Source organism: Eptatretus burgeri, chromosome 1 (genome assembly GCF_056783735.1).
Source record: "Eptatretus burgeri isolate ZD-2024b chromosome 1, Ebu_testis_v1, whole genome shotgun sequence".
NCBI classification, from domain to species: domain Eukaryota; kingdom Metazoa; phylum Chordata; class Myxini; order Myxiniformes; family Myxinidae; genus Eptatretus; species Eptatretus burgeri.
The window spans coordinates 68,503,462-68,528,461 of record NC_140961.1 but is presented as its reverse complement, the minus strand read 5'-3'; the positions used below and the strand labels follow the sequence as shown (position 1 = coordinate 68,528,461).

The window sequence follows — 25,000 nt, the reverse complement described above, 5'->3', positions numbered from 1 at the left end:
ACCCACTCAGCGATACTCACCTGTCGCAGCCCCGCTCCCAGCCCATCAACAGGGCTCCTGCACTCCTCCAAGCGGGTATCGAGCCGACTTTCCACCAACAGCAAAACGACCTCCATTTTGTCAATTTATCCCCCTAACTCACATTACACTGACCCCGGGGTCCCTTGGGCGGGAATCACTCCTCCCCCCAATCACTCATCACACCATGCATTCCACCTCCACTCCAGTCACACAGACCCGCTGGCCTCACTCACTCATCAAGCCTCCACCTCACAACTCACAACTCACACATCGCTGATTTCTGCCATCCTGCTGACTACATCCCCGAACTAAGTCGTGCTCCCACGTCATCCCTTAAACTACAGCACGTTCCTTTTAACACTACGTTGCTAAGCTATGTCCCCAAGACATCCAAAGTCTGTCTTTGTCCTCAAATCATCAAAAATCATTTTCCCAACCAAAATCTCAACTAAAATCCCCCTAACTAATCCATTCCATGGGCCCCATGAGGACTTCGCCCTGCCCCATGAAGCCGGTCTAACTAACACTAACCCTTCCCCTGACTAGTTATCATCCTCTGCCCTAGAAGGGGGGTCTTCCACCCCCGCCCAGGAATCCTGTTCACCCAAAGCGAGGCTTGCTTTTTTTTCTTTCTTTATTGCATTGCGCAGCACCAGTGCGCCAACTCGCAACCTGCGCACCTTTCCCGTGACGTCATGGCAGCTGTTCGCGTACCTCGTCCCTCTTGGACGGTACCATCCGGCTGGGATACCCCTCCTGCCGGATTCCAACCCTACGTGCAGCCATGTCACCCTGCGCATTCAAAAAACAAGCCTCGCGTTTCAAAGGGTTCCCCACACGAACACATGTGCTCTGCCCATCAGAGCTTCATGCACACGCCCGTGTGGAGAACCCATCCGGTCCAAATCCGTAATCCCAGCCTACCTTTTGTCCGTCCGCGGGATCGGCAACATCCACCGCTGGTGTTTACAGACCGGGTTTCACTCCCGCAAGCGTGCATGTAGCGGCCTCGTGTGCTGTACGGCACGAACCTCGCGCTCGCCGCTGGGTAAACCCGGCACGGTGCTCAAAATAGCTACGGCCGCCACCCGGCCTCTGTCCTTCTGTCGCCGTCTTAGTCTCCATTCTACCCACGCACACCTGCGTGTTACGACGCTCACACACCACGACATTACACTCACGCCGGGAGATGCGGTTGCATGTTCACTCATGCCCACCATCATCTCCCTTACATCCAGCGACCTCACACGCTGTCCCTCTCACACTCGGCCGCTCACTCACTCGTGCCGTTTCCTTCACACACACCATACCACTCACACACGCGGGGGCACTCACATGCGGTGTTTCACTCACACACGGTGCTGCATCCACACAGACCGTTTCACTCTCACCCGGGGTCATTCTCACACACGCTCTTGCACCCACACCTTTCACCACACACACACCAGGACAATCACACTGGGGAATCGTGTCCCCCCAAGGGTTCCCGGGGCCTTCATACCCCCCAAGCTGCACGTGCACCCGTCCACAGCACTCGCCCCCTCTAACTCGTTCGGCATGACCGGACCCACCTGGTCGCAATCAGCTTCAAGGGAGCATAGCGTCTCCCTCCGTTCCTGAAGGAGGCTATCCAGCTGCTTGCACCGGGTCACGACACATTCCCCGAGCTCCCCCTCATTGTACTCCACTACCTCCATGTGTGTGTGCTCGTCTTTCACCCCGTCTTTATCGTGTAGTCTCTCCTCTATTTTTTCTATCTCCTGAGTCTCCATACATTTTATTTCTGTTGTCTCTTCGTGTCGACGTTTAATTCATTCTCGACTCGGTCTATCTCCCGTGTCTCTGGCAATGCTTCTATTTCCTTCATCGTCTCTATTATTTCCCCCGTCTCCATTTTTATTCGTGTCTCCTTTATCAGGTTTGCCCTAATTGTTCTTTCATCCGACGAGTGGTGTCAATCAAGTCCTGCACCACTAACATTACTCCTTGTGGTGCTGTCACACATCCCACCTTATTGTGCCGTTCCATTTCCTCGCTCCTTTTGAGTCATTCTTCCTCTCTGAGCTTTTTGAGTTGTTCGTTCTCTTTCCGGAGTTTTTCTATCTCTGTGGACTCAAATTTTGCTCTCTCCTTGAGTTGGTTAACTTCAACTTCGTTTTCTTTGTGTTTTCTTTGCCACCGTCTCTCATGTTCTTCATTCTCCAATCTCATAGTTTCCTTCATTTTGTTGATCTCCCTTTCCTGTTTCATTCGTTCTTCTGTCACTCTCTCCTCGTACTCCAACCTTGTTTTTTCCTTTTGTTGTTCAGTTTCAAATTCATACTCTTTTTGCTTTTTATTCCACTGTCTCTCTTGTTCCTCATTCTGCAATCTCGTTATTTCCTTCAATTGGCTGATTTCCTTTTCCTGTCTCATTCCTTGTTCTTTGTGTTTTTTTATTCCACTGTCTCTCTTGTTCCTCATTCTGCAATCTCGTTATTTCCTTCAATTGGCTGATTTCCTTCTCCTGTCTCATTCCTTGTTCTTTGTGTTGTCTATTCCACTGTCTTTCTTGTTCCTCATTCTGCAATCTCGTTATTTCCTTCAATTGGCTGATTTCCTTCTCCTGTCTCATTCCTTGTTACCTTCGCAAACTTTGTTGCGAAGGTTATGTTTTGATCGCTGTGTATTTATTTATTTATTTATTTATTTGTGAATATTTGTGTTTGTTTGTTTGTTTGTTTGTTATTCGCATAACTCCAAAAGTATTGAACTGAATCGCAGCAAATTTGGTGGGATGATTGGCTATTATCCAAGGGCCATTTGATTAGATTTTGGGAGCGATCGGGTCAAAGGTCAAGGTCATGAAAAGGTCAAAATCGTCTATTTACCATAGCGCGGTCAATTTGTATCCAATTTGCATGCAACTAATGCCAAAATGTTCAGAATTCAATGCCCCATCTTGTGATATGTGACATGACACAATGACGTAATAACCCTTATTAGCGGTTGGGAGTCAAAGGTCAGGGGGGGTCACGACATTGCAAAATGTGTGGTTTTAGTCATAACACGGTCAATTCTTATCCGATTTGCATGAAACCAACACCAAAATGTTGACTGTTCTGTTCCCCACACTCTAATACCAATTACAAAATTAAGAGTACAAAGGTCAAGGTCGAGGTCATGAAAAGGTGAAAATCGTCATTTTGCCATAGTGCGGTCGATTTTTATCAAATTTTCATGCAACCAATGCCAAAATGTTGTGAATTCAATGCCCAATCTTGTGATATACGATATGACACAGGAGATTTAATGTTTTTAAGCCATCATAACACATATGAGATGGCAGATGTGGTATGGGATTAAATACCCTCACACTCAACGGTTTCTGGGGGGGGGGGGGGCAAAATGTAGCGTTGGTGAAAGTATCGCTCTACTGAGTGCCCGTTCTAGTTCTTTGTGTTTTTTATTCCACTGTCTCTCTTGTTCCTCATTCTGCAATCTCGTTGTTTCCTTCAATTGACTGATTTCTTTCTCCTGTCTCATTCCTTGTTCTTTCAGTACTCTTTCTTGTTTCTCATTCTTTAATCTGGCCTTCGCTTCCAGCTGTTCAATCTGTACAGTGTGGTTCCTTAACGTTTCATTCTCTGTTCTCTTTCTTTCTTCTCTCAACATCCTCAGTTCGTTTTGTATTCCCGTTTCTTTGTTTTGGTGTTTCAGTAACTCAGAAGCTTTTTTTTCTAATTCCGTCCTCATCTCCACACACTCCAACCTTGCTTTGGCTTTTCACTGCTCGATTTGCTCAGTGTGGTCCCTCAACGTTTCATTCTCTGTTTCTGTTCTTTCCTCTTTCAACGTCCTCAGCTCGTCTTGTAATTCCTGCTCTTTGGTTTTGTGTTCCAGTAACTCAAAACTTATTTTTTCCATTTTTATTCTCTCTGTCTCTTCCTCCTTACTCATTTCATCCCTTTTCTTTCTCATCTCATCCCTTTCTTTGCTCATCTCATCCCTTTTCTTGCTCATCTCCGCATACTCCAACCTTGCCTTTCCCTTTAGGTGTTTCTGATATTCCTGTTCTCTTTTTACCTTCTCTACCTTCAACCTTGCTTTTTCCTTTTGTTGTTCCTGATATTCCTGTTCTCTTTTTATCTTCTCTTCCAGGCTTTTTCTGTCCTGATTGTCTCTTCCTACCTCTTCCTTTAGTTGCTTTTACTTCCAAATTGTGTTTCCGTTTTTCCTCTTCCAGCTCCCGAATTAGTTTCTTTGCATTAGTCAATTGTTGTGACTCCGTACGCACGTAATCCTCATGAGCCCTGTCTACACGCGCCGTGCCTCATCCAATTTAAAGGCAAACAAATGCAATTGCGCCATACAGTCATCACCATTCCTCCACCGCTCTGAGGCCTTCGACACTTGTGTCTCAAGCATGCCAATGCATGCGCCGGCCTCCTGCCACACCTGCCATGCCCCCGTGGTTTGAAGCGGTGGCTGAAAGCACTCGCCTCGTGTCATGCCGTTTGTTGCGCCAAAAATATCTACTCGCTCCGTGCTGCGCTGAGGTGCGATCGTGCCGCCATTATGCGACTCCGTTTGCCGGCAAAGTCCATGCTCAGTATATGGGGTTGAGCTCCCCCATTGATTAAAATTACAACAAGTACCGTCCCGGGCCATGGATTCTACATTACTACACATATCTAATCCACCCGGCACCCGCTCGCCTTGAAACTCCATCTTATCCCGTGGAATAATAATTTTTAAATCGCTCAAATTTGGGGAACATGGAGGGTCGCTTCACTCACCCCTGAGCCGGTTCCGTGAATTTAGTTGGAGACCGAGGTGGATTAGAATCCCACTCCTGACACCAGTGTTACGAATTCTGGTCTGCGCGGCGTGCGATCGGCCACGTAACTCGAATCGCGGCCGCGTCGCCCACCGGAACGGACAATTCAGTTGTGACCCTCCCGGAACAACGCCGGGAGCTAGTCACTGGTGGGTCTTTCGACCTCACCACAATCGTGCCAATTGGCCACCCGTGCAGGATAGGGTTGTTCGCCAAACTCGACCTACCTAAGTACCTGCGCGAGTAGTTAACCGGGCGATCGTACCTCGCGCCGGCCGGCCTAGGACACGAACCGTTTAAGCGGTCCGTTCCGTGCTTCAGTGATAACCGAGCGGTGTTATCGCCGACCCCGACGGATGTGATTCTATTTACTGGGTGCTTACACCCTTCCACCAATTCCTTCTGTGATGCAAGATGGAACTTTCAAACAAGGGAAAGGATGCAACGAAATGGGGAACAGTCCAAGAAGCACATTTATTTCACTTAGACAAGGCACGTATTTACAGCCATACAGTAAATCATGCACGTAAGAACAGTAACACAGTGAAAGCAATTGAAGAGTTACAACCGAATACTTATTCACACATTCACTTAAACAGGTTTACTTTACAAGACTGCTTCACCACATGCACTTACACAAAAGCAAAGAAAAGCCACCATCAAAGACAAGGGTGGCAGACAGGTCCGTGGACCAAATGTACGTGGAACCTTGATGAGCCGCCAAGTCCACGAGACCGAAGGGTCTTACCCGCGACCTCGTGGCGCGATGGCGGGGAAGCCGCAATATCAGCGTAGCCACACCTGACTTCGTGCCCCTGGCGTGGCCGGTAAGCTCTCTCCGGCGTTCTCCGCGCAGGCACGTTTTTCACAGTCGGCACCACTGTTGGGGAGGGGAACGGATGGGGTTACTGGCGCTCTCTCAGCACAGATGGGGGGGGGTTGTTGATGCCCGGTATGGGGAGGGTTGTTGATGCCCGGTATGAGGAGGATTGTTGAGGCTCTTTTAGCAATGTCGATGCCCTCCTGGCGATATGGGGGTTACCGGCACTCTCTCAGCGCAAAGCTCGGTTTGGGAGAGGGGAACTGCTGCCGCTCCCTTCAGCGAGTTGGCGCTCAGGACCGCACTGGCTCCAGCAAAACTCCTGGCTGTGGCCTCCACAACGCCCCTTCTCCGACGGTGGTCCCCACTCAGCCCTCTGGCTTGCGTCTGAGCCCTTCTCCGTGTCGTTGCTCCACTCAGCAACTCGCCCTCCTCGCCCCTCAACTTCGACCTGAGCTTCGTTCCGAAGATGCTTCCTTTCCATCGACCGTCCCCCGTCTGCTCCCGTCTGCTGCGAGCTCCGTTGTGCTCGCCTTTATATAGGCCGGGGGAGTGGAAAAATCTAACCCCCGACCTATGACCTTCATGGCACAAGACATCGACGGTGGACTCCAGCTGTTTTCTCACAAGGTCCAGCATACAAGTCCAGGCCTGGCCTGTTCACCAAGTCTCCTTCACGAAGCAGATCGCAGACACACAGAGCCGTCCCCTACACAGCAGATCACCACCAGTCGTCTCTCATCCAGCCGAGGGCAGACAGACCTCCTGCAGTCCTTTGCCTGCCTTTCCTTCGGCCCTGGCTCGCTTCTCCAGGCCACAGAAGGCAGACCCGGCGCGCCCAGGTCCAGTTTCTCTCCCGGCAGAATCACCACTGTCTCTCCTTCGTTCGCTCGCTTCCAAGCCACTGGCTCCTCACCTTAGTTTCACTTCCTCTTTTTGCCACTCCCCCTCAGCTAACTGGGCAGGGCCTATCGTCCGGAGAGGGGAAGGAAGAAGAGGAAGCTCTCGGTACACTACCATTGCACAAACAAATAACAGCCTGTGATACCTCCGGACACACATGCAACGTCCATTTTACCGAACAGCGTGGCTAAACATGCATTTAATGGGGGATCTGACCTAATCCTATATTTAGTAGCATCCTCAGGGCCATTTCCACAACAATATATATATACATATCTATATATATATATATATATATATATATATATATATATATATATATATTCTTCTTTCGGCTGCTCCCGTTAGGGGTCGCCACAGCGGATCATCCGTTATGATCCGCATAATGATTTGGCACTGGTTTTATGCCAGATGCCCTTCCTGACGCAACCCTGGTCGCCTCTTACGACGCAGGGATATGGTACACCTATTCTAACCGGGGCATACACCGGGCCCAGTACACTGGTACTCACTTCGCCGACCTCGGAAGGATGACAGGCTGAGTTAATCTCCTGGTGTGTATTAATTCAAGCGGCCAATGGGGCTTGAACTCAGGACCTTTTGGATCTCAAGCCGCTACCCTAACCACTACGCCAACACCAGGCTAACCACTGCTTTCTGTTTATGAAGGTCTTTTTTTATTCCCCACATCCTTTGCCATTTGCAGATTTCCTGACGATAAAGTGACTCATGGAATTGATCAGCAATTCCTTTGGGGAAGTTCATTGCTCATCACACCTGTACTTAAACAAGGGGCTACGAAGGTCACTGGGTACTTCCCCAGTGGTACATGGTATGATCTGTTCACAGTGAGTATACTTTGTCATTCTCCCTTGGATTTTTTTTTGAGAATTACATTGTTGGACTTTGTGTTGCTTAGGTTTGAAGTTTTCTTGAATCTTTTAATTTTCAGGGTATTGCCATTGTCAGCCAAGGAGAGAACGTGAGTCTGGAGGCACCGCTGGATAAAATTAATGTTCACATTCGTGCGAACTCCATTGTACCTGTGCAGGTATTTGGATGCTAATTTTGAGCTGTTTCTTTCTTGCACATTAGTGCAGTATTTTTGCAGTTCGAGGTTGGATTTGGGTTATTAGAGAAGAAAAGAGGGAGAGATAGTGCAACAGAAGTAGATGAGGTTCAATATTGTCTACAAACACTTGCATGCATAGAAGGATTATTTGAATGTTGGAGTTCTTGAACTAGATTTCTCTGTTAAACTTCCTTAAATACGAGTCTAGCTATATCAAGTGCATGTATTCAAACTGCTGTACTGGCATTTTCCAGTGAGGGATCAGATTCCTTTGTCTTATTTTGATTCTACTCTGTATTCCTCTCAAACTCCCCAAATCACAATCCCCAATCTGCTCGATTATGCTTCTCGAATGATTGTCAGGGTACTGCACTGACAACAGCGGCTGGCCGGATAACTGCTCTCGGGATTCGTGTTGCACTATCTTCCTCTGGGATGGCAACAGGAGAGCTTTACTGGGATGATGGTGATGGTGTGGATGCTCAGAAAAAAGGCCTTTATTGGATGTTTAGGTTCATTGCTGGCCAGGTGATTCTTCATAATCATACTCTTGGAGTCCCACCATTGTATACAAGATATCAATGAGCCAATAATTCAGGTTGTTTTTTTTTCCTATTACAGTATATGTATAACACACCAACTTAACCTTTCAACTTCTCATTCTTCACAGAACACGATTCATTCTGTGATCGAGCACAAGAACTCTGGGATCCCAATACCAAGGCTTGGATTTGCTATCATTATGGGTGTTGAGGCTCGACCAACGAAAGTAACTGCGAATGGGGCCTCTATTCCTTTCTCCTATAATCATGATGGGGTGAGCTAAATTTAATCCTTTAGTAATTTAGTCATTTCATTTGTTTATTGCTCAACTGTGTGAGACGAGTTATTCACTTCTACATCTATATGAGTGTTTGTAGTGCATGTATAAGTGTTGGTGTATCTCATTGGAGCGCCACTTGCACCAGAGTGCCTGTGCGTTCATACGTTTGGCTCTCCTGTTTCCGGCGGTCGCTTGAAAAGCTCCGCATGCAGGCAAAGTTCAACATTCCACCAGAAGAAGAGCATGATACCAAACGAGATGCATTTTAAGTGTACAATTACAACATGGAATCGCAGTTTGTTTAGCATTGCATTAAGATATGACCTGAGGATTATCACAAAGTTGAACAAACCATGTCAACATTATTAATAACTGCAGCATATACCGAAAGTCTTTGAACAAAGATTGCAGTGCAAGGCAATCATTTAATCGTACTAAAATATGCAATTTGGTGTCTCTACTTTGACCGTGATACATTTTGTCGTTGCTTATCCAATCTCAACCAAACTTGATAGAGGATGACTAAGGGTCACATGATGGAGGTTGTAGCAACTTCATTTACTCCCTTCCCCAAAGGGGGTTTTCCTGCTTTGGTGAAATCTGTGTTAAGGTGTATATTTGTGTTAAGATAGCTAATTGTGGCTTTTTTTTCGAAAGCCACTTCTAAAAACAACACAAATGCTCATTGCATAATATTAATGGTTTACGAAACAAAATTAATACGAATAATACCTCCCCTCCCCAAAGGGGGGGGGGGTTCCTCCTTGGAAAAAACGCCGTGTTGATGTGTCAATAGCTTATCATGCATAAATAGAAGAAAAATTTCCATGTTTTTATGTGGACAACGATAAAGAATATTCAATATTGTGTTGTTTTGTGGGGCAAACCTACCAGAAGTAAAAAATACAGGATAACATATGATTATGATTACCTTTTCTTTTACCACAAACATATGCTGTTTAACGCTCAACTCAAATAAATTTGGAGGAATCCCAACATCCTTGAGGCACTCTATTCTTATAGCGTCCATCACAGATGAGTGAACCTGAGCCTAGATCTACTGTAATCTTTATACCCTAGAGAGGATAATAACATGATCCTTCAGGGAGTGGGTGTACTAGTTAAAGAAAAACCTCATTTAGCATTGTGACCTTACAAAATATTGTTTAATAATCTTCAAAGAGGTCCAAAATTAACTTAAATTTAATATTCGTCGGACTCGATGATGTAATTTGTTTGTTAGTGTCTGCTCTGAGTCGAGGAAGTTGGTGTTTCAAACTCTAGCCAAGTCATTAGTTATGTCGAAGACTTTAAAAATGGTGCATGTTGCTTCCTTGTTTGACGCTCATCATTTAAAAAGGACAGAACATGGACTTATAGAGGAAACGGAGAAGAGAAGGGAGTGGTTGGTGGGGGGGGGGGGGGGGGAGGGGGTAGGGAGAGAGTTTCCTTCTGTATTCCTCCTCACACCCATTGTTTTCTCCAAGTCTCCCTTCATTTTGTCCTTCACCTCTGCTGTTGGTATCCCCCCCCCCCACACTACTATTCCTTTTGTCATGTTGCATCCTGATCTATTCACTGTTCTAGCTCTTTCACAAGCTTCGATTCTGTATTTAAAAAAACTGTCATAGGTTGGCAACCATTGTGCAAGCTTGATGGGCCGAATGGTTTCTTTGTGTCGAAGTTCCTTTGAAGGGAAGTCTTCTATCATATACTAGCAAAAGTACCCATCCTCAGTGACTGTTAAAAGTTAGCCATGGTGGTGGCAAGAATAACCACAGAAGATGACAGTCATGCAGTTACCCGGGGAAATTAAATCCATCCTCTAGGGCTCAAGTTCCACTTCATCCTTTAGGTGGCACTCCCACCGTGGGCGAGAGTACCCTTCTCTGCACACTTTTGGTTGGCAATGTGCTCCAGCACTGTGTTTTTTGGTTCCACTATACCACCGAAGGTGGTACTATTCAAACCAACTGCAGCAGCGAGGAAGTATACCCCCATCATTTTTCCTTAAGGTTGAGGGAGCTGCTAACCCCACTAAAACCTGGCCGGTACAACCTTTTACCTCTGACAAATTTTGTCCAAATCTGTGCAGAGGTGGAGGAATGTACATGTAACACACAGACAGATCGACATTTATAGTTATAGATGGTGAATCGTGGTATCTCTCCCTCGTTTATGGTGGCAGCTTCCCACGCTGCATTTGAAAAGCTCTTGAAATATTTTGCCTCTTGTTGGACAAATTCAACCCACACCACCCGATGTTTCACCACCATTTTGCGGTGGGCAATAAAAGTAGCTCAGTGCTTCAGCTCTGAGTGAAACAGAGTGCAACACAACCTTTTTTAAAGTCCATTAAATAATTTAAATTGATAGATTAACTTAAATTTTTTCGTCAATGGGACAGGTACTTTTGCTAATTATGGATATTACTGAAATTGACCATCGAGGTGACATATTTTTATATAAAGAAGGTGTGAGCTCTAACCATGAGTGCATGGTAGCAAAGGTACATTCTCATATTCTGTACAGCAGCCAAATGAGTTATGGAATGTCAGCATGGATGACCCTTGAAGATGACACAAGATCAGGATGACTGGCAGATGCGACTTTCCCACAATCTGTTGATCTTGGAATATATCCACATCAATGTTGCCAAGATATCTGTCGAACTTGGAAACTCTTATGGCAGGGTTTTCACCATCATCTGCAAAATAAAGGCATGTGCAAGCTGGCTCCCTGAAACTTCAGCATCTATCATTGATAGCAATGACTGTCATCATGTTGAGAGTGTCTCAAACTGTTCAATTCGGTTCTATCTGCCCACTACTTTGAAAAATATGGGCAAGTCATGATTTCAAATTGGAATCCATGCAATGGAAACACAAAGGATCACCATTGCTCAATGAATTTAGCACCTCTTAGCCGGCAAGATCAGAGCTTCGATTTTCTGAATCATTGCTCATGATTGTCAACATGCTGGCTCATGAGCTGGCTGGCTCACAGCTAGCTCATGCTGGCTCATGATTGCCAGCATGATTGGACATTGCTCATGTCCAACAAATGCTGAAACTGAATCCAAGCTATTCTCTCCATTGATCTTGTTGGAGCACTTTCCTCTCTGTTCGCAGGTCATTCATTACATGGTTTTATTCCTGAAGCTGTTCGGATTGGCTGAAAAAAACAGCACTAAAAAATAGTCAATCATTAAAAATCACTAAAAAATCAGTCAATCATAAAAAATACAAAAAAATAGTCAAATAAAAAAAACAGCACTAAAAAATAGTCAATCAGCACTGTCAATCATTGCTTTTCTGAATCACCATTGCTCAATGAATTTAGCACCTCTCAGCCGGCAAGATCAGAGCTTCGATTTTCTGAAATGCCAAGGGGATCCTGGTGATTAACTAGATGCCTCATAATTTAAACTACGAACAGGGGAATTACATGTGAGCCTCATGCTGAAATTGTCAGGCTATGAAGGACAAATGCTGAAGATGTGCTCCTCCAGCATGACAAAGTCCCTGTACACAAGGCCCGCATTGGTGAGACTGCAATTTCTGACTCGCTTCAGCCAACTGAATCACACCACATATAACCCGGACATGGCCCCTCATGTCTACTATCTGTTTCATCATTGAATTCCCCACTGGTGTGGCCACCAATTTGCTGATTGAGGGTTATGGAAGAGCAAGGTGATAGAAGATATGAACTGGTAGTAGTACTGTGGGCTAACTATTAGACACAATAAGTAAGGGAATGAATAAACAGGAAAATAGGAGGATGGGAATCGCTGTGACTTGCAAGTAAGAGGATTGGGTTAGGAGGGTTAATGGGGGTCATAAATATTGTGGGTAATGATGGGGGATGATTTGAGATGGTGATGCACCCATTGCTTGAAGCCTTGAAGGGAAAAGTGGGACAGCGCAACTTCTGGAAGGCAGATCTACATGCTACAGAAGCACTGAACAAAAGAAGTGAGGTGTGCACTGAGCATGGATTTTCTAAGTTTAACCAGGACTGAGTTAGTGGAAGAATGTGTACAGCTTATAGTTGTTAGAGTGGGAGTTAGACAAGAGAAGCAGTAAAAAACAGAGGCGACTTCTTCGTTTGTATGCAGCACAAGGCTGTGGGGTAGCAACATTGATTTGAGGGCACGGCTGTGTTGCTGATGCAGTGCCCTCTACTGGTTGGGGTAGGAATTTGGAATTTGTCCATGGTGCCAGTGATAGCTCGCTTACTTTTCACGAAAGACACCGTGAGATCTTTAACATCCACCAACAAATGCTGGCAGATGAGATTCCTGTTTAACGTCCATCCGAGGGACAGCACACATTGAAGGCTTATGTGGTGTGATTCAATCACACTACCTGTTAAACACCAGGATGACAGTTTATAGCTGTGTCGGGATTCAAACCCTGGCTCGACAGCTTAGAGGTGAGTGTGCATACTTTTAGGCCACCCTGCCTGCCCAAAGAGGCTACTGACTTGCCTATGATGTATGAGCAGCAGACCTTGTGCTTCAGGGAGGAGGCAGTCCAAGCTATTCTCTTCATTGATGTTGTTGGAGCACTTTCCTCTCTGTTCGCAGGTCATTCATTACATGGTTTTATTCCTGAAGCTGTTCGGATTGGCTGAAAAAACAGCACTGTCAATCATTAGGTAAAGTTTGGTGTGCTGGAGAAACAGAGAGAGACACACAAGTACGGTGAGCGATCACGATCATGGAGAGACATTCAACAACATGGAGAGGCAGTTTGAAAGTATACACTGACTTTTAAACTATTAGGGCCAAATTGATCAAAGGCATTTAAGACTTGTACATGTGTAGAATCGCTAATCATGCGATGATTACCCATTAAAAGTTGGTCGCCAATCGCTGAAGAGTTATCATCTGATGTGGATAAAAACCTAATCACAAGCCTTTAAATACAAATAAATTTTTACATGTCAGTGAGGGCATGTTTATGAGTGTGTTTAAGGCCTTGAAGCAAGCATTAGGCAAAAATGGTATAGCTTGGACTGCAGTTGGACTCATATACTTCCTGGCAGTTTAAGTTGACTTTAGAATCCCTGCAGTACGTAAACCACAATAGCGTAACCGAAAGTAAGAATTGCCGATAACTGAAGTGATTACAGAGAATTACTCCTTAATACTATAATCAAAACTATAGGCGGTTACAGTTGTAATTACAGTAGTCTGCAGAGAATAACGGCAGTATAGGGACATATAAGAATTGCAAGGCTTATAATTGGTATTTTACATGGGACGGTGAATATGGATGTGTTAGGAGTGCTTGAGTTGGCTCAAGAGGAGGTATAAGAGGATAGGAATAGGGCAGTTCACTGACTTGCATTGAGAATATTCGAGGATAGATGCAATCCTCTGGATATATATATATATATATATATATATATATATATATATATATATATATATATATATATATATATATATATATATATATAAAACTATGAAATTTGTCCTGATTTACAGACTCTCGAAGGAATCATTTTGTAAGCTCATGAATGTAGTAAAAGATGATCTGGATCAACCTACGATGAGGAGCAATGCGCTGAACCCCCTCCAACATTTGTCTGTGGTGCTGCGATTCGATGCAAGTGCAGCATTTCAATTGGATGTTGGAGATGCATGTGATTTCATGGGCTAATTGACTGTTTAGATGTGCACAACTCAACGGATGTTGATCTCCCTTTGCGAATCGCTGTTTAAATGGGTGATTAGTTGTGCGTGTACAACAATGTGTTTTTTCAGCGTTTAAAGGTCAGGCATGTGTTAGCAAGATGCTCACGAAACGCCTTTCATAAATTTGGCCCTCGGTGTTTCTCAAGAAGGCTGTGGAGAATATGGTTTCCAAAATATTGTTGTGGACTCGGGTTCGAGGCTCACCACGAGGGGAAGCACTCAGGTCTCTTTCAAACGCCCAGTCCTGAAGCCGCCGGGTACAGATAACTCAGCGCACCGGCAGGTTGCTGAGCAACCACGAGCACCAATTGGCACTTCCAATTCAGGCAGGATTATACTATTTCGTGTGATACCTTACTTGTGGACGGCCGAGTCCATTGGGGTCTTGTGCCCTCAGCGCACACTTGGATTACTGCCAAGTGATATATTGAGTGTGTGCTGGCTAACGAGAGCAAATTTGGTGGGGTAGAACTTCCCGGCTCAGCTAATGTGCGGACCATGCTGAACCAATGAAAGAAAAGACAAAACAGCTGGTTTCGTTTATAACAAAAGCAATTTATTCCAAGTGAGGGTGAGGAAGGTCATGTGACACAGTCAAGGGTTTATTCACAGGTATGTACAGCAGGGGAAAGTAAGGAATTGTAGGTGCAACAAAAGAAATGCAATTATGTACAAAAAGAAAGAGGACACAGAGCATAATTAACCTGATATAAAGAAGTTACACATTCTTATCTTGAGCAAATAAAACAAGTGCCCACAGACACACACCTGAAAAAGCTGGAGTTCAGAGAGAGGAGAAGCAGTTGAGGTGTAAACGACCTCATTGTACCTGGCACAGTCGATGGACCTACGCAACCCAATCACTTAGGAGGGGGGAGAAGGGAAGAAAACTGGAGGTGTCTATGGTGTGTGGGAGGTGTAAATGAGGAGCAAATGAAGAACAGTTGATGCAGTAGAGGAAGTATGAAGGAGGTACATATCAGTTATTGTTGCTCTTTCAGTTTGTGCGTCCACAGTGGACGAGACGAGATGGGTGAGACTGTGTGAGGTTAAAAGCTTAACGTGGCATGTGAGAAAGTCTAAGTGGTAATGAGTATTGGCTGCGGAACGCAGCTGAAGCCCAGCGCTGATGACCTGGCAATGACCCCAGCAACATCTCAGTAACTGCTAGCTCTGCCCTGCTGGGTCACGACTCGATTCTCCCTTGACTGTGGCTCCATGACTTGCACTGTTCTCTTGGCTTGGGCTTGATGAGTGAGTCGGGTCTCTTGGATCTCTTCTTTTCAGCTCGCTGCCGCTTTTGGTGCGGAGACGCTACCCTGAGAAGTAGCCTGCCCCACCAGGATCCGGAGTCGAAAATGGCCTCGGTTGCTTCCCAGCATGGCCACGAAACAAAACCCCGATATTTATATTGGCTGCGGGTTTTCGGGAACGCTCTTCGGCCACGAACATGCGCTGGACTCAACCGAACGCTGTTTGTTAGCGGTGTGCCAGAGCTATCCAGACGTTGCCGAATAAACCCCAGCACACATTCGCGCTTAGAGTTACATGCCGAAGTATTCTGGCTCGCCGGCACCCACTATGTTCCTCATTCCCCGGCATCCTTAATGACTGTTGTGAGCGTTCAGGGAGGTGTTGGCAGTTGTGGCGGTTATCGTGAGGTCCGGAGAGTGCTGTTGTATTTGTGGTGATGAGGTTGAAGTGGTTGGTTGCAGTTGTGGCGTTTGTGAAGAGGTCGAGCGTAGTTTGTTATGGGGATTTTTGGGAAGTGATGTCGTGATCATGGTGAGCATTATAGCGTCATGGTGAGGGTATGATGTGAGCCGTCAGTTGGTTTATGGTATGCTGTTTGATTAGGGAAATTGCGTGTATGCAAATGAGCTACGGTGACGCTCGTTATTCCTACAGCTCCTTCGGCAGCGTTGCTGGTCTGGTGTGCATGCATGCATTGTGGGGTTTGTGTGTGAAATAAAATGAATGGAATAAATGAATGAATAGAGGATTGAAGACCTAACTAAAAGCCCTATGCAACGCATCTTGTCCCATTTACCCACTAGAAATATGGAAGGGCTATCTCAACAAATAATAATGAGATAACTGTCTTGAGATCACTATATGTTGTATGCCATTGTCTCAGGGGAGTGCTGGCTTCGCAGAGTTGCAACAGTGTTCTTGTAATTTTCAGTATAGTGGATTACAAAAGGATTGCGTCAAAATGCCTTCACTCATGCTATCTTGCTTGAAATTGTATACCAGCTCCTTTTTTTTTCCAAAGATGGTCATCTCATCTCCATGACTTGAAGACCTTATTTGTTGAAAATTTGAATTTTAAACATCTTTTTTCATTTTTAGGTCATCTCGGTAGGGATGACCTAATAAAGCCAGACCGAATGTCCGTCCGTCAACAATTTTTCTTTCCGATCTTGATGAAACTTAGTATGTGGGTAGAGGTCGATGAGTGTTGCACAACGATATAACTTTTGTCTGGGTTCAAGGTCAGGGTCAAGGGCACGTAAGTTATAAATATCGCCATTTTCAAAACATATCTAGTCTGCCATTGTACAAGATATTCGGCAACTGTTTATTGATTATGATAGTAAAAAATATTATCTTGTATCTAACTGGACAGATTTTTGAATTTCCTTCCCGTTTGATCATCACGTGATCTGGAAGATGACCAAAAACACCGATGCGATTCGCAAAGAAGGAAGGAAGGAAGGAGAAATGAAATATAAATATAAAACGCATTTTTAGCCTTTTATATTTATACATTTTCCGCCGAAGGTGCAAAAGTTTCAAAACCCGAAATGTAAACGTCGGCATTTATTTTCAAAATATAATTTTGTGTGCGCGCCAAAATGCCGAGTCATCTTTAACCAAACTGTGCAGTTCGAGCTGCTACTGCGCAGTAGTCTTCGGTCATAACTGAACATTGAGAACTTGTGGTATTATAGAGATGACCGTCACCCCCACACGGGGGTAATTTTATTAACTTTGAAGCCCGAAAAGATGCTCATATATGGGTTCAAGTTTATTGGAAATTATAAGTTGGGAAAGTATGATAATTGGTGTTGTGGACACGAGTGCACAACTTTCCCTTTCTTCAAACATCATGATAAGGTATTCCTTAATGTCTTTGTCACCGCAGATCCTGATGCTCCCCAAGGTGAATGCACCAATGTCCAAGCCCTTCACCATTGCTTGGAAGAGATAGTTTGCATTGTTCTGCTTTAGTGGTTTCCAACGGCTCTGTAAGCACAGCCTCCCTCCTACCAGCTATGTTTCCCTTTTGTGGACCATTGGGGACCTCTTGTCATACACCTTGCTTTGGCACTCTGCTCTAGATGCCTACACCATTTCCAGCTTCTGTGTGAACTGATTCTTCCAAAAACGTTGAACTGCAAATTACAACATTGACTTGCATGTGATTGAGGAGTAATATTCTAGTTTTGAGAAGAGAGGTGGCATAAGCATTCACAATTCTCATCAAGGTATTGTGTATGTACTCATTTTGAAAAGCAGGAGGTAGTTATCGACATTTTGCACATTATGGATGCAAAGTTGATTTTTGAGGTACACCCCTCCTGAAACTCACCCATGTGTGGCGATAGCAGCCAGCGCGTGCGCACACACACACACACACACACACACACACACACACACACACACACACACACACACACACACACACACACACACACACACACACACACCAGACACACACACACCAGACACACACACACCAGACACACACACCCACACACACACACCAGACACACACACACACACACACACACACACCAGACACACACCAGACACACACACCAGACACACACACCAGACACACACACACACACACACACACACACACACACCAGACACACACACACACACACCAGACACACACACACACACACCAGACACACACACACACACACCAGACACACACACACACACACACACACACACACACACACACACACACCAGACACACACACACACACCAGACACACACACACACACACACACCAGACACACACACACACACACACCAGACACACACACTTTACATGGATGATTTAAAAACTCTCTGCACCAAACGACAAAAAATTGGCAGAACAACTCAAATTAGTGAAACAGTACTCTGACGATGTTCAAATGGAATTTGGTGTAGATAAGCGCACATTCGTACAAGGTAGACCAACAAAAACGGCCAATATAAAAATTGATACAAATACAAAAATGCAGCAACTAGACAACAAAGCATCATACAAATACCTCAGAGCAGAAGAGGGCCACCAAATATGTCACAAACAAATGCGCAAAATAATTACCAAAGAACGAGGCTGATTCTGAAAACACCTTTGTTCAAGGAACAAAATCAAAGCAATAAACCAACTCATAATGCCAGTATTTCAGTACAGCTGCACAATAATAAACTGGCCACAAGTGGAAATCAATAACCTAGATATCGATACACGAAAACTCCTCACCATCCACAAAATGTTTTACAAAAATCAGTACATCCCGAGAATATACCTGGCGAGATGAGGCGGTAGCAGTCTGATGGAACTCAAGTGTGCAGAGTGACAACTGTACGATTGATTGTGTGCGTGAAAAGTACAACAGACCACCAGCAAAATTTTTAGCAAACAAGAAGACGACAAACAAGAGAAGGTATCCCGAACCCACCTTGCAAAAAAATTCCAAAGAGAGATGTGAATGGAAGATGTCACGTATGAAACCGAAACTGCAATGAATACAGCCCCAACGTTTGCAAAAAAGACAAAATAAAAATACAAGATGAAATATCGACATGTACACTGACAACTGGGAAAATGATAAAAGAGCAGGAAGGTATTTAAAAAAAATAAAATAAACCAATGTCACCCGCAGGGTGACCCGTATCTTGCCAAAAGGTGACCACGTGTGACTTCTTTAAGGTCACACTGAGGTGAACAGAGCTGCTCTCCATGAGGAGCGACTCCTTGAGGAATATCTGCTGACGAGAGATTCCGATGAGAATCGTTCTACAGAGTAACCATGAAAAATATGCGTTTGCCTCATAACATCACCAAATGACGTCATTATGTCTCAAGCTTGACATATCTAGAAAGCACTCATCGAGGTGTTCAATTTGAGGTACTACACGATATGGTTCCTAAAACTTGAAAATTTGACCTTGGGGGTCAAATATGATTGACCTTTGGCGCTAACCATGAAGGTCAAAGCCAATCGCCACCAAAAATTAATCAGCTGAGCACCAGACCATGAACTATATTCCCATGAAGTTTGAAGATGATCCGATCAAAATTACTCAAAAAATAAGGGTTTCGTCGACTCCCCTGATTTGCGCCAAAGTGACCTTGACCTTTGACCTTGACCTTCAAAATTTTGTGCACTGAAAGGGACTTTTATAGGCCTCTGATATGCGAAGTTACAAAAATTTCCGATGATAACTGTGCTCTGCAGAATTTTTTATACGTAATTACAGACAAAAAAAATAACAAAAAAAATACAAGCTGACTAACATATCTTGCAAAAACTTCGTTTTGGCAAGATAAAAAAGTTGGACAGATTGGGCATAAACAAAGAAGACTCTGGAATGGCTAAGAAGAGGTCAGCTCAATTGGAATGGAGAATGAATCATAATAAATGCCCAAGACCAAGGACACTAGACCAATGGTTTTAAGAACATTGCAGGACTGAGTCAATCGGATAGGTGTAGGTTCTGCAAGGTAGAAACAAAGCACGAGTCATTAATCGGGATGTAAAAATAACATTCATGTCAGAGCAGCTCTACGTAGGCACACCAGGATTTGTAGAGTGATCCACTGACACATCTGCAAAAGCCTCAATATCCCAGTTCCAGAAAACTCATTGAAACCTGAACCAAAAGCAATTACTGAAAACAAGGACATAATGCTTACATATGACCTGATGATCCCATCCAGCATGAACATAGAAAGCAAAGCATTGTGACCATACATAGTACTTGGATATAAAAATGAAAAGAAGGCATGGCTTATTGAGGTTTCAGTACCCAGAGATTTTTGGCCTTAACAATGCAGGAATCAAGAAAATGACCAAATACTAAGATCTCAAAAATGAAGTGAAAAGATCCTGGAAGCTGAAGAGCACCAAAATTTTACCAGTGATAATTGGAGCAACAGGAATAATAAAAAATAACCTCACAGACAACTTAAAAAAAAAAAAAACATTCTTGGGAATATTACTACAAACAAACTGCAGTTGGAAGCTGTCTGGGGCTTGGTGACAATCCTGAAATGAGCCCTTGGAGCAAAACTTTGAGAACAAGAAAATTTTGAAATTTGGTCCATGAATCTTGACCCCTTACTGAAATGGACGTGGATACTTGCAGACCTGGGAGGACTCTGTTTCACCTACTGAAAACCCACATATGGAGATAACACACACACACACACACACACACACACACACACACACACACACACACACACACACACACACACACACACACACACACACACACACACACACACACACACACACACGCTTTTTTGTCTTGCTTATTTCATGTCCCTACAATTGCTGTAATATCTACAGTCTATAATATAACCTGTGACTGGAAGGGAAAGACTTCAGCTTGCACATTATGGGGTTTAATGTCATTTGAAAAACATTTAATGCCTTGTGATGCCATGAGGCATGAATTTTTTTTTTTTTTTTTCTGGATTAAGATTTCATAGAATGGATGTTCATTGGATAAGTAATAAATAGTTCTTCCATAACATATAGACTGTTTATACTTGATCTCTGGAACAAATTGCATTGTGGCTTAATGGTGTGTTCATCGTGCTTGTGATAGATTATGAAATGGAAATGCTGCTTTGTCTAAGTGAATGGTTTTGATGAAGCACTGATTATATGTAAAAAAAAAAAAAAAAATTCTCTAACATTTTTTTTTCAGAATTTTGACATAATGGGACAGCTGTCTTTCTGATCTCGGCATTTACCAATTTGTTATACATAATAAATGGATAAAACGCACGCGCACACAAACTGCCAGAAAATTCCCAGCATTTTCCTTCACTCCTGATTTGTCCTAAACTTCCCAACCATCACATTTCCTATTCTATCTCTTAACTTTCCTTTGTTTTCATTTTCACACTGTAGTCTTCCCCTCCCTGTGTAAATAAATGAATGGTCCTTTTATCCTTCTTTGCAGGGTCAAATTTCCTTGATGCAATACAATGAGTCAATTTGTTGACATCCCAGAATTAAAAAAAGAAAACTTTTTTTTTTGCCAGATGTGTTATTTGGTATCTATTTTTTACCAAAATACCTGCCTGCACATGCTGGGAGAAGAGCTATTGCCAGGCATGCAAAGCCCTGCACCATTTGCAGAGTCCTGCCAGGGCACAGCACTGTTACAGGTCATGTACCTTGATGAGCTGTGCCTGTGAGTTTCCTCGTGGTGTCAACACATTGGGCACCATATGTGCCGCCACCTTGTATTCTGCTTGTTCAAAGAATTTTCAGGTTTCAAAGCCAGTGGCTGGAAACTTATTGTTGTTGGCATTTTTATGCCTCTGCCACCAAAGGTGCCATCTGTCTGTTGTTGGGTTGTCCATACGTCCATGATCAATTTTTGTTAGTGTGATGATTTGTGAACCACTGAAGGGATTTTTTTTACCAAACTTGGTGCAAAGGTGTATTACGATACAAAGATGAACAGATTCGATTTTGGGTTGAAAGGTCATGTGACATTTAGCTGAAAGTAACAGATTTTGGTTACCTCTAATTTATGAACTGTGAAAAGGATTTTGACCAAACTTGATACAGGTACGGTATGTAGTATGTATTATGATGCAAAAATGAACTGATACGATTTTGGGGTCAAATGTAATGTGGCATTTAGCTGTAAGTAGCAGATTTTGGTTACTGCAATAACTTGTGATCCACTTGAGATTTCAACCATACTTGACACACAAATGGATTGTAATACAATGATGAAATTTTTCAATTTTAGATTCAAAAGGTCTAAGGTTATGTGCCCTTTGAAAACCATTTTGCAAACCATAACTTGAGTTGGAAGTATCTGATGTCTCTCTCCTGCTTATGTCTTTTCTCTCTGGCTCTGTCTCTCGCTCTCTGGCTCTGTTTGTATGTCTCTGTGTCTGTCTGTCTGTCTCTCCCTCCGTCTCTGTCTGTCTCTTTCTCTCGGGACTTTTAATTTTTCATGTGACTTTTAATTGAGATCAAATGTAAATGGGTTGGCATCTCACATGGGAGGAGCCATATCCATCGATGCATTCTAGTCAAATTTTACTCTAGTTATTACTTTTCTTAGCTTGTTTGGAACGAAGTCGAGAAGAGCTGTTAAAGCCATAATGAAGTCAGTCAGTCAGTCAGTCCTTCCAGCAATGGGTCCACTAACATATTTTTTTCGTTTTTTCCCTACTCCAAGGCAGCTAAACAAATCATTTTGAAACCCAGTATTATGATTCATGACATCGATGTGCAAAAACTGAAGGAGCCTTCTTTTAATTTCCATCCAGGTGGTGAGATAATTAGCCAGTTAACTCCAAGTGTAATCTATGTTTATATGTCCATCACATATCATGAGATTCCATTATCTCACGAGATGTTTCATCGTTGTTTCATTTAAACCTCTCAATTTAACTTCTTAATTACGCTCGGCGAAGGAGGGGGTATTGCATTTGGGTCCGTTTGTCCATCTGTGTCTGTCCGTCCATCCATACAGAACATGAGTGTGTACTAATTGCAGGCTATTGAAAAACCTGAAGACCCCTAAAACTCACTGGAACTTTAAGATCTTTTAAGACTACTAAAACGCTTTAGGATCCTTTAAGACTCCTAAGACCCTCTCTATCACCGAATGAAGCCCAACTACGACTGCCCTTCATCGGGAGATGAGAGTCTGTCCCACTTGGGACTATTCATTTGGGTACCCAGTCTAATGGAGTGGGTAACCTATTGTTTTTCTTCTGTTTATTTATTTCTTATTTTTCTTTTTCCGCCGGCAATTTGCGGGTGTTTTCGCTTTAAAAATCATTTTCTCAGGAACCATAAGTCTGATCGACAGTTTTCACCGTCGTATGTATCTTTTTTGATGGCATACTTAATTGATAATTATGACGTCGTGGGTCATGCGGTTCGGGTGCCATCTTGAAAAAAACCGAGAAACTTTGGACCTCTGTATCTCTGAAACCGTGTAATGGAAAATTTTTTCGCTTCATACATTTTAATGAGCTCCCCATGGGGAACATGGGTCATTTTTCGTGACGTCATCGTTGAAGCGGTATCCCGGTGAAAATTCGTCAAGTAGAATGCTGCAGGAAAAACAAATCAGTGACTTCGTTCAGCAGCCATCTTGTTTTTAAAAAAAATAATTAAACATCTCCAGAACGGCTGAAGAGATTGATGCGAAACTTTACACATACATTCCCCACAACATCCTTTTACAAGTTTGTTAATTTCTTATTGATAGGTCACATGGTTTGGCAGCCATATTGAATTTACCCTTAAACCTTCAAACATCTTCTCCAGAATGGCTGATCAGATCAAGGGGAAACTTCACATACATATTGTTCAAGGGAAGTGAATATAAGTTTGTTCATGAATAATTGATAGGTCACATGGTTTGGCAGCCATTTTGGATTTAAGAAAAATATTAAATAATGTTTTCTCTGGAACTGCTTAATCTATCGAAGCAAAAATTTGCAACTATCATCCACCCTCATGTCTGTACACATGGTAAAAATTATGGCATCACAAGTCGCATGGTTTGGTGGCCATCTTGGATAGAAAAATGCACCTTGTTTGATCAACACCAAACTTAAGCATGATCCACTTTCCCATTAGAGGGAGAATTAAAATTTATGTTGTAAAAGGTCGCATGGTATGGCAGCCATATTGGATTGAAAATTAAAAACTTTAAAAATCTTCTTCTCTGAAATGGCTGAACAGATCAAGGTGAAACTCTACATGTATGATCGCCTCTCCATGACGAACAAAACTTCTCCCGCTTTTGATGTACGACACATCATTTGGCAGCCATTTTGGATTGAAGGAAAAATATTAATGTTTACTCTGGAACTGCTGCATCAATAAATGTGAAACTTCAGAGTTATGATGGAACAGTCATGTGGAATGAAGGGTTTAAAGTTCAACTCGATCGGCCCCATGGTTTGGCAGCCATGTTGGATTGAAGGGGAAATATTAAGTAATATTTACTCTGGAACCGCTCTGTCAATATATGTGAAACTTCACATTTATAATCTAGCCGACATGTGAAGCATAGGTTTAAAATTTCAACCCGATCGGTCATGCGGTTTAGCAGCCAGAATTATTTAATTATTTGAATCTGAGAACTTTTAGATTTTTATTTTTTTCCAGAAGGCTCACTTGGCTGCACCTGAATGCGTTTGAGGGTACAGGAAAAGCAATTCGATTGATACCGACAATGTCCCCAGGAAAAAGGGCTAACTGCATACGTAATAAATAGATTGAACACTTTGTGTTACCCGGTTCGTAACTCGTCAGTGCCACGCTGTATCGAAGCAGGGCTGTATTTGTATCAACATTGAATAATGTTTTCTCTGGAACCACTGATCTTATTGAAGGGAAACTTGGCAACTTCATTTAAGTCTCGTGTATCGAAGCCAGACGTCTGGGTACCTGCCAGACGGTCATCACTGCCAGCAGTTATAAAGTGGCAGTTCTAGTTATTATTATTATTTTTATTTTGACTAGCCGTGTCTCCCCATACATTTGTTGATGAGTTTCGTCAAGACAGCACCTTACACTGCACAAACATATTGCATGTC

The 25,000-nt window shown here is 43.5% G+C and overlaps 1 protein-coding gene and 1 long non-coding RNA gene across 6 annotated transcripts in view; one reads left to right on the top strand and one right to left on the bottom strand.

The window, feature by feature from the left end:
* Nucleotides 1-25,000, top strand: part of LOC147034671 (lysosomal alpha-glucosidase-like) — a 191,777-nt gene that overhangs the window by 103,040 nt on the left and 63,737 nt on the right. For 3 of the 4 annotated variants that reach the window (XM_085887020.1, XM_085887010.1, XM_085887027.1), the window contains exons 17-21: nt 7,270-7,411; nt 7,516-7,614; nt 7,999-8,163; nt 8,306-8,452; nt 17,314-21,362. In XM_085887020.1, the coding sequence (XP_085743146.1) occupies nt 7,270-7,411; nt 7,516-7,614; nt 7,999-8,163; nt 8,306-8,452; nt 17,314-17,379 (619 nt within the window). In that variant the 3' untranslated portion in view covers nt 17,380-21,362. Of the gene's footprint in view, nt 1-7,269; nt 7,412-7,515; nt 7,615-7,998; nt 8,164-8,305; nt 8,453-17,313; nt 21,363-25,000 lie in introns of those variants that run through there. The other variant, XM_085887024.1, reaches the window with a different exon arrangement.
* Nucleotides 5,213-25,000, bottom strand: part of LOC147034669 (uncharacterized) — a 256,838-nt gene continuing 237,050 nt past the window's right edge. The window contains exons 9-11 of one of the 2 annotated variants that reach the window (XR_015059656.1): nt 12,973-13,092; nt 10,947-11,165; nt 5,213-6,628 (exon numbers count right to left, since the gene is read on the bottom strand). This is a non-coding gene — a long non-coding RNA (uncharacterized LOC147034669). The remainder of the gene's footprint in view (nt 6,629-10,946; nt 11,166-12,972; nt 13,093-25,000) is intronic. The other variant, XR_015059655.1, reaches the window with a different exon arrangement.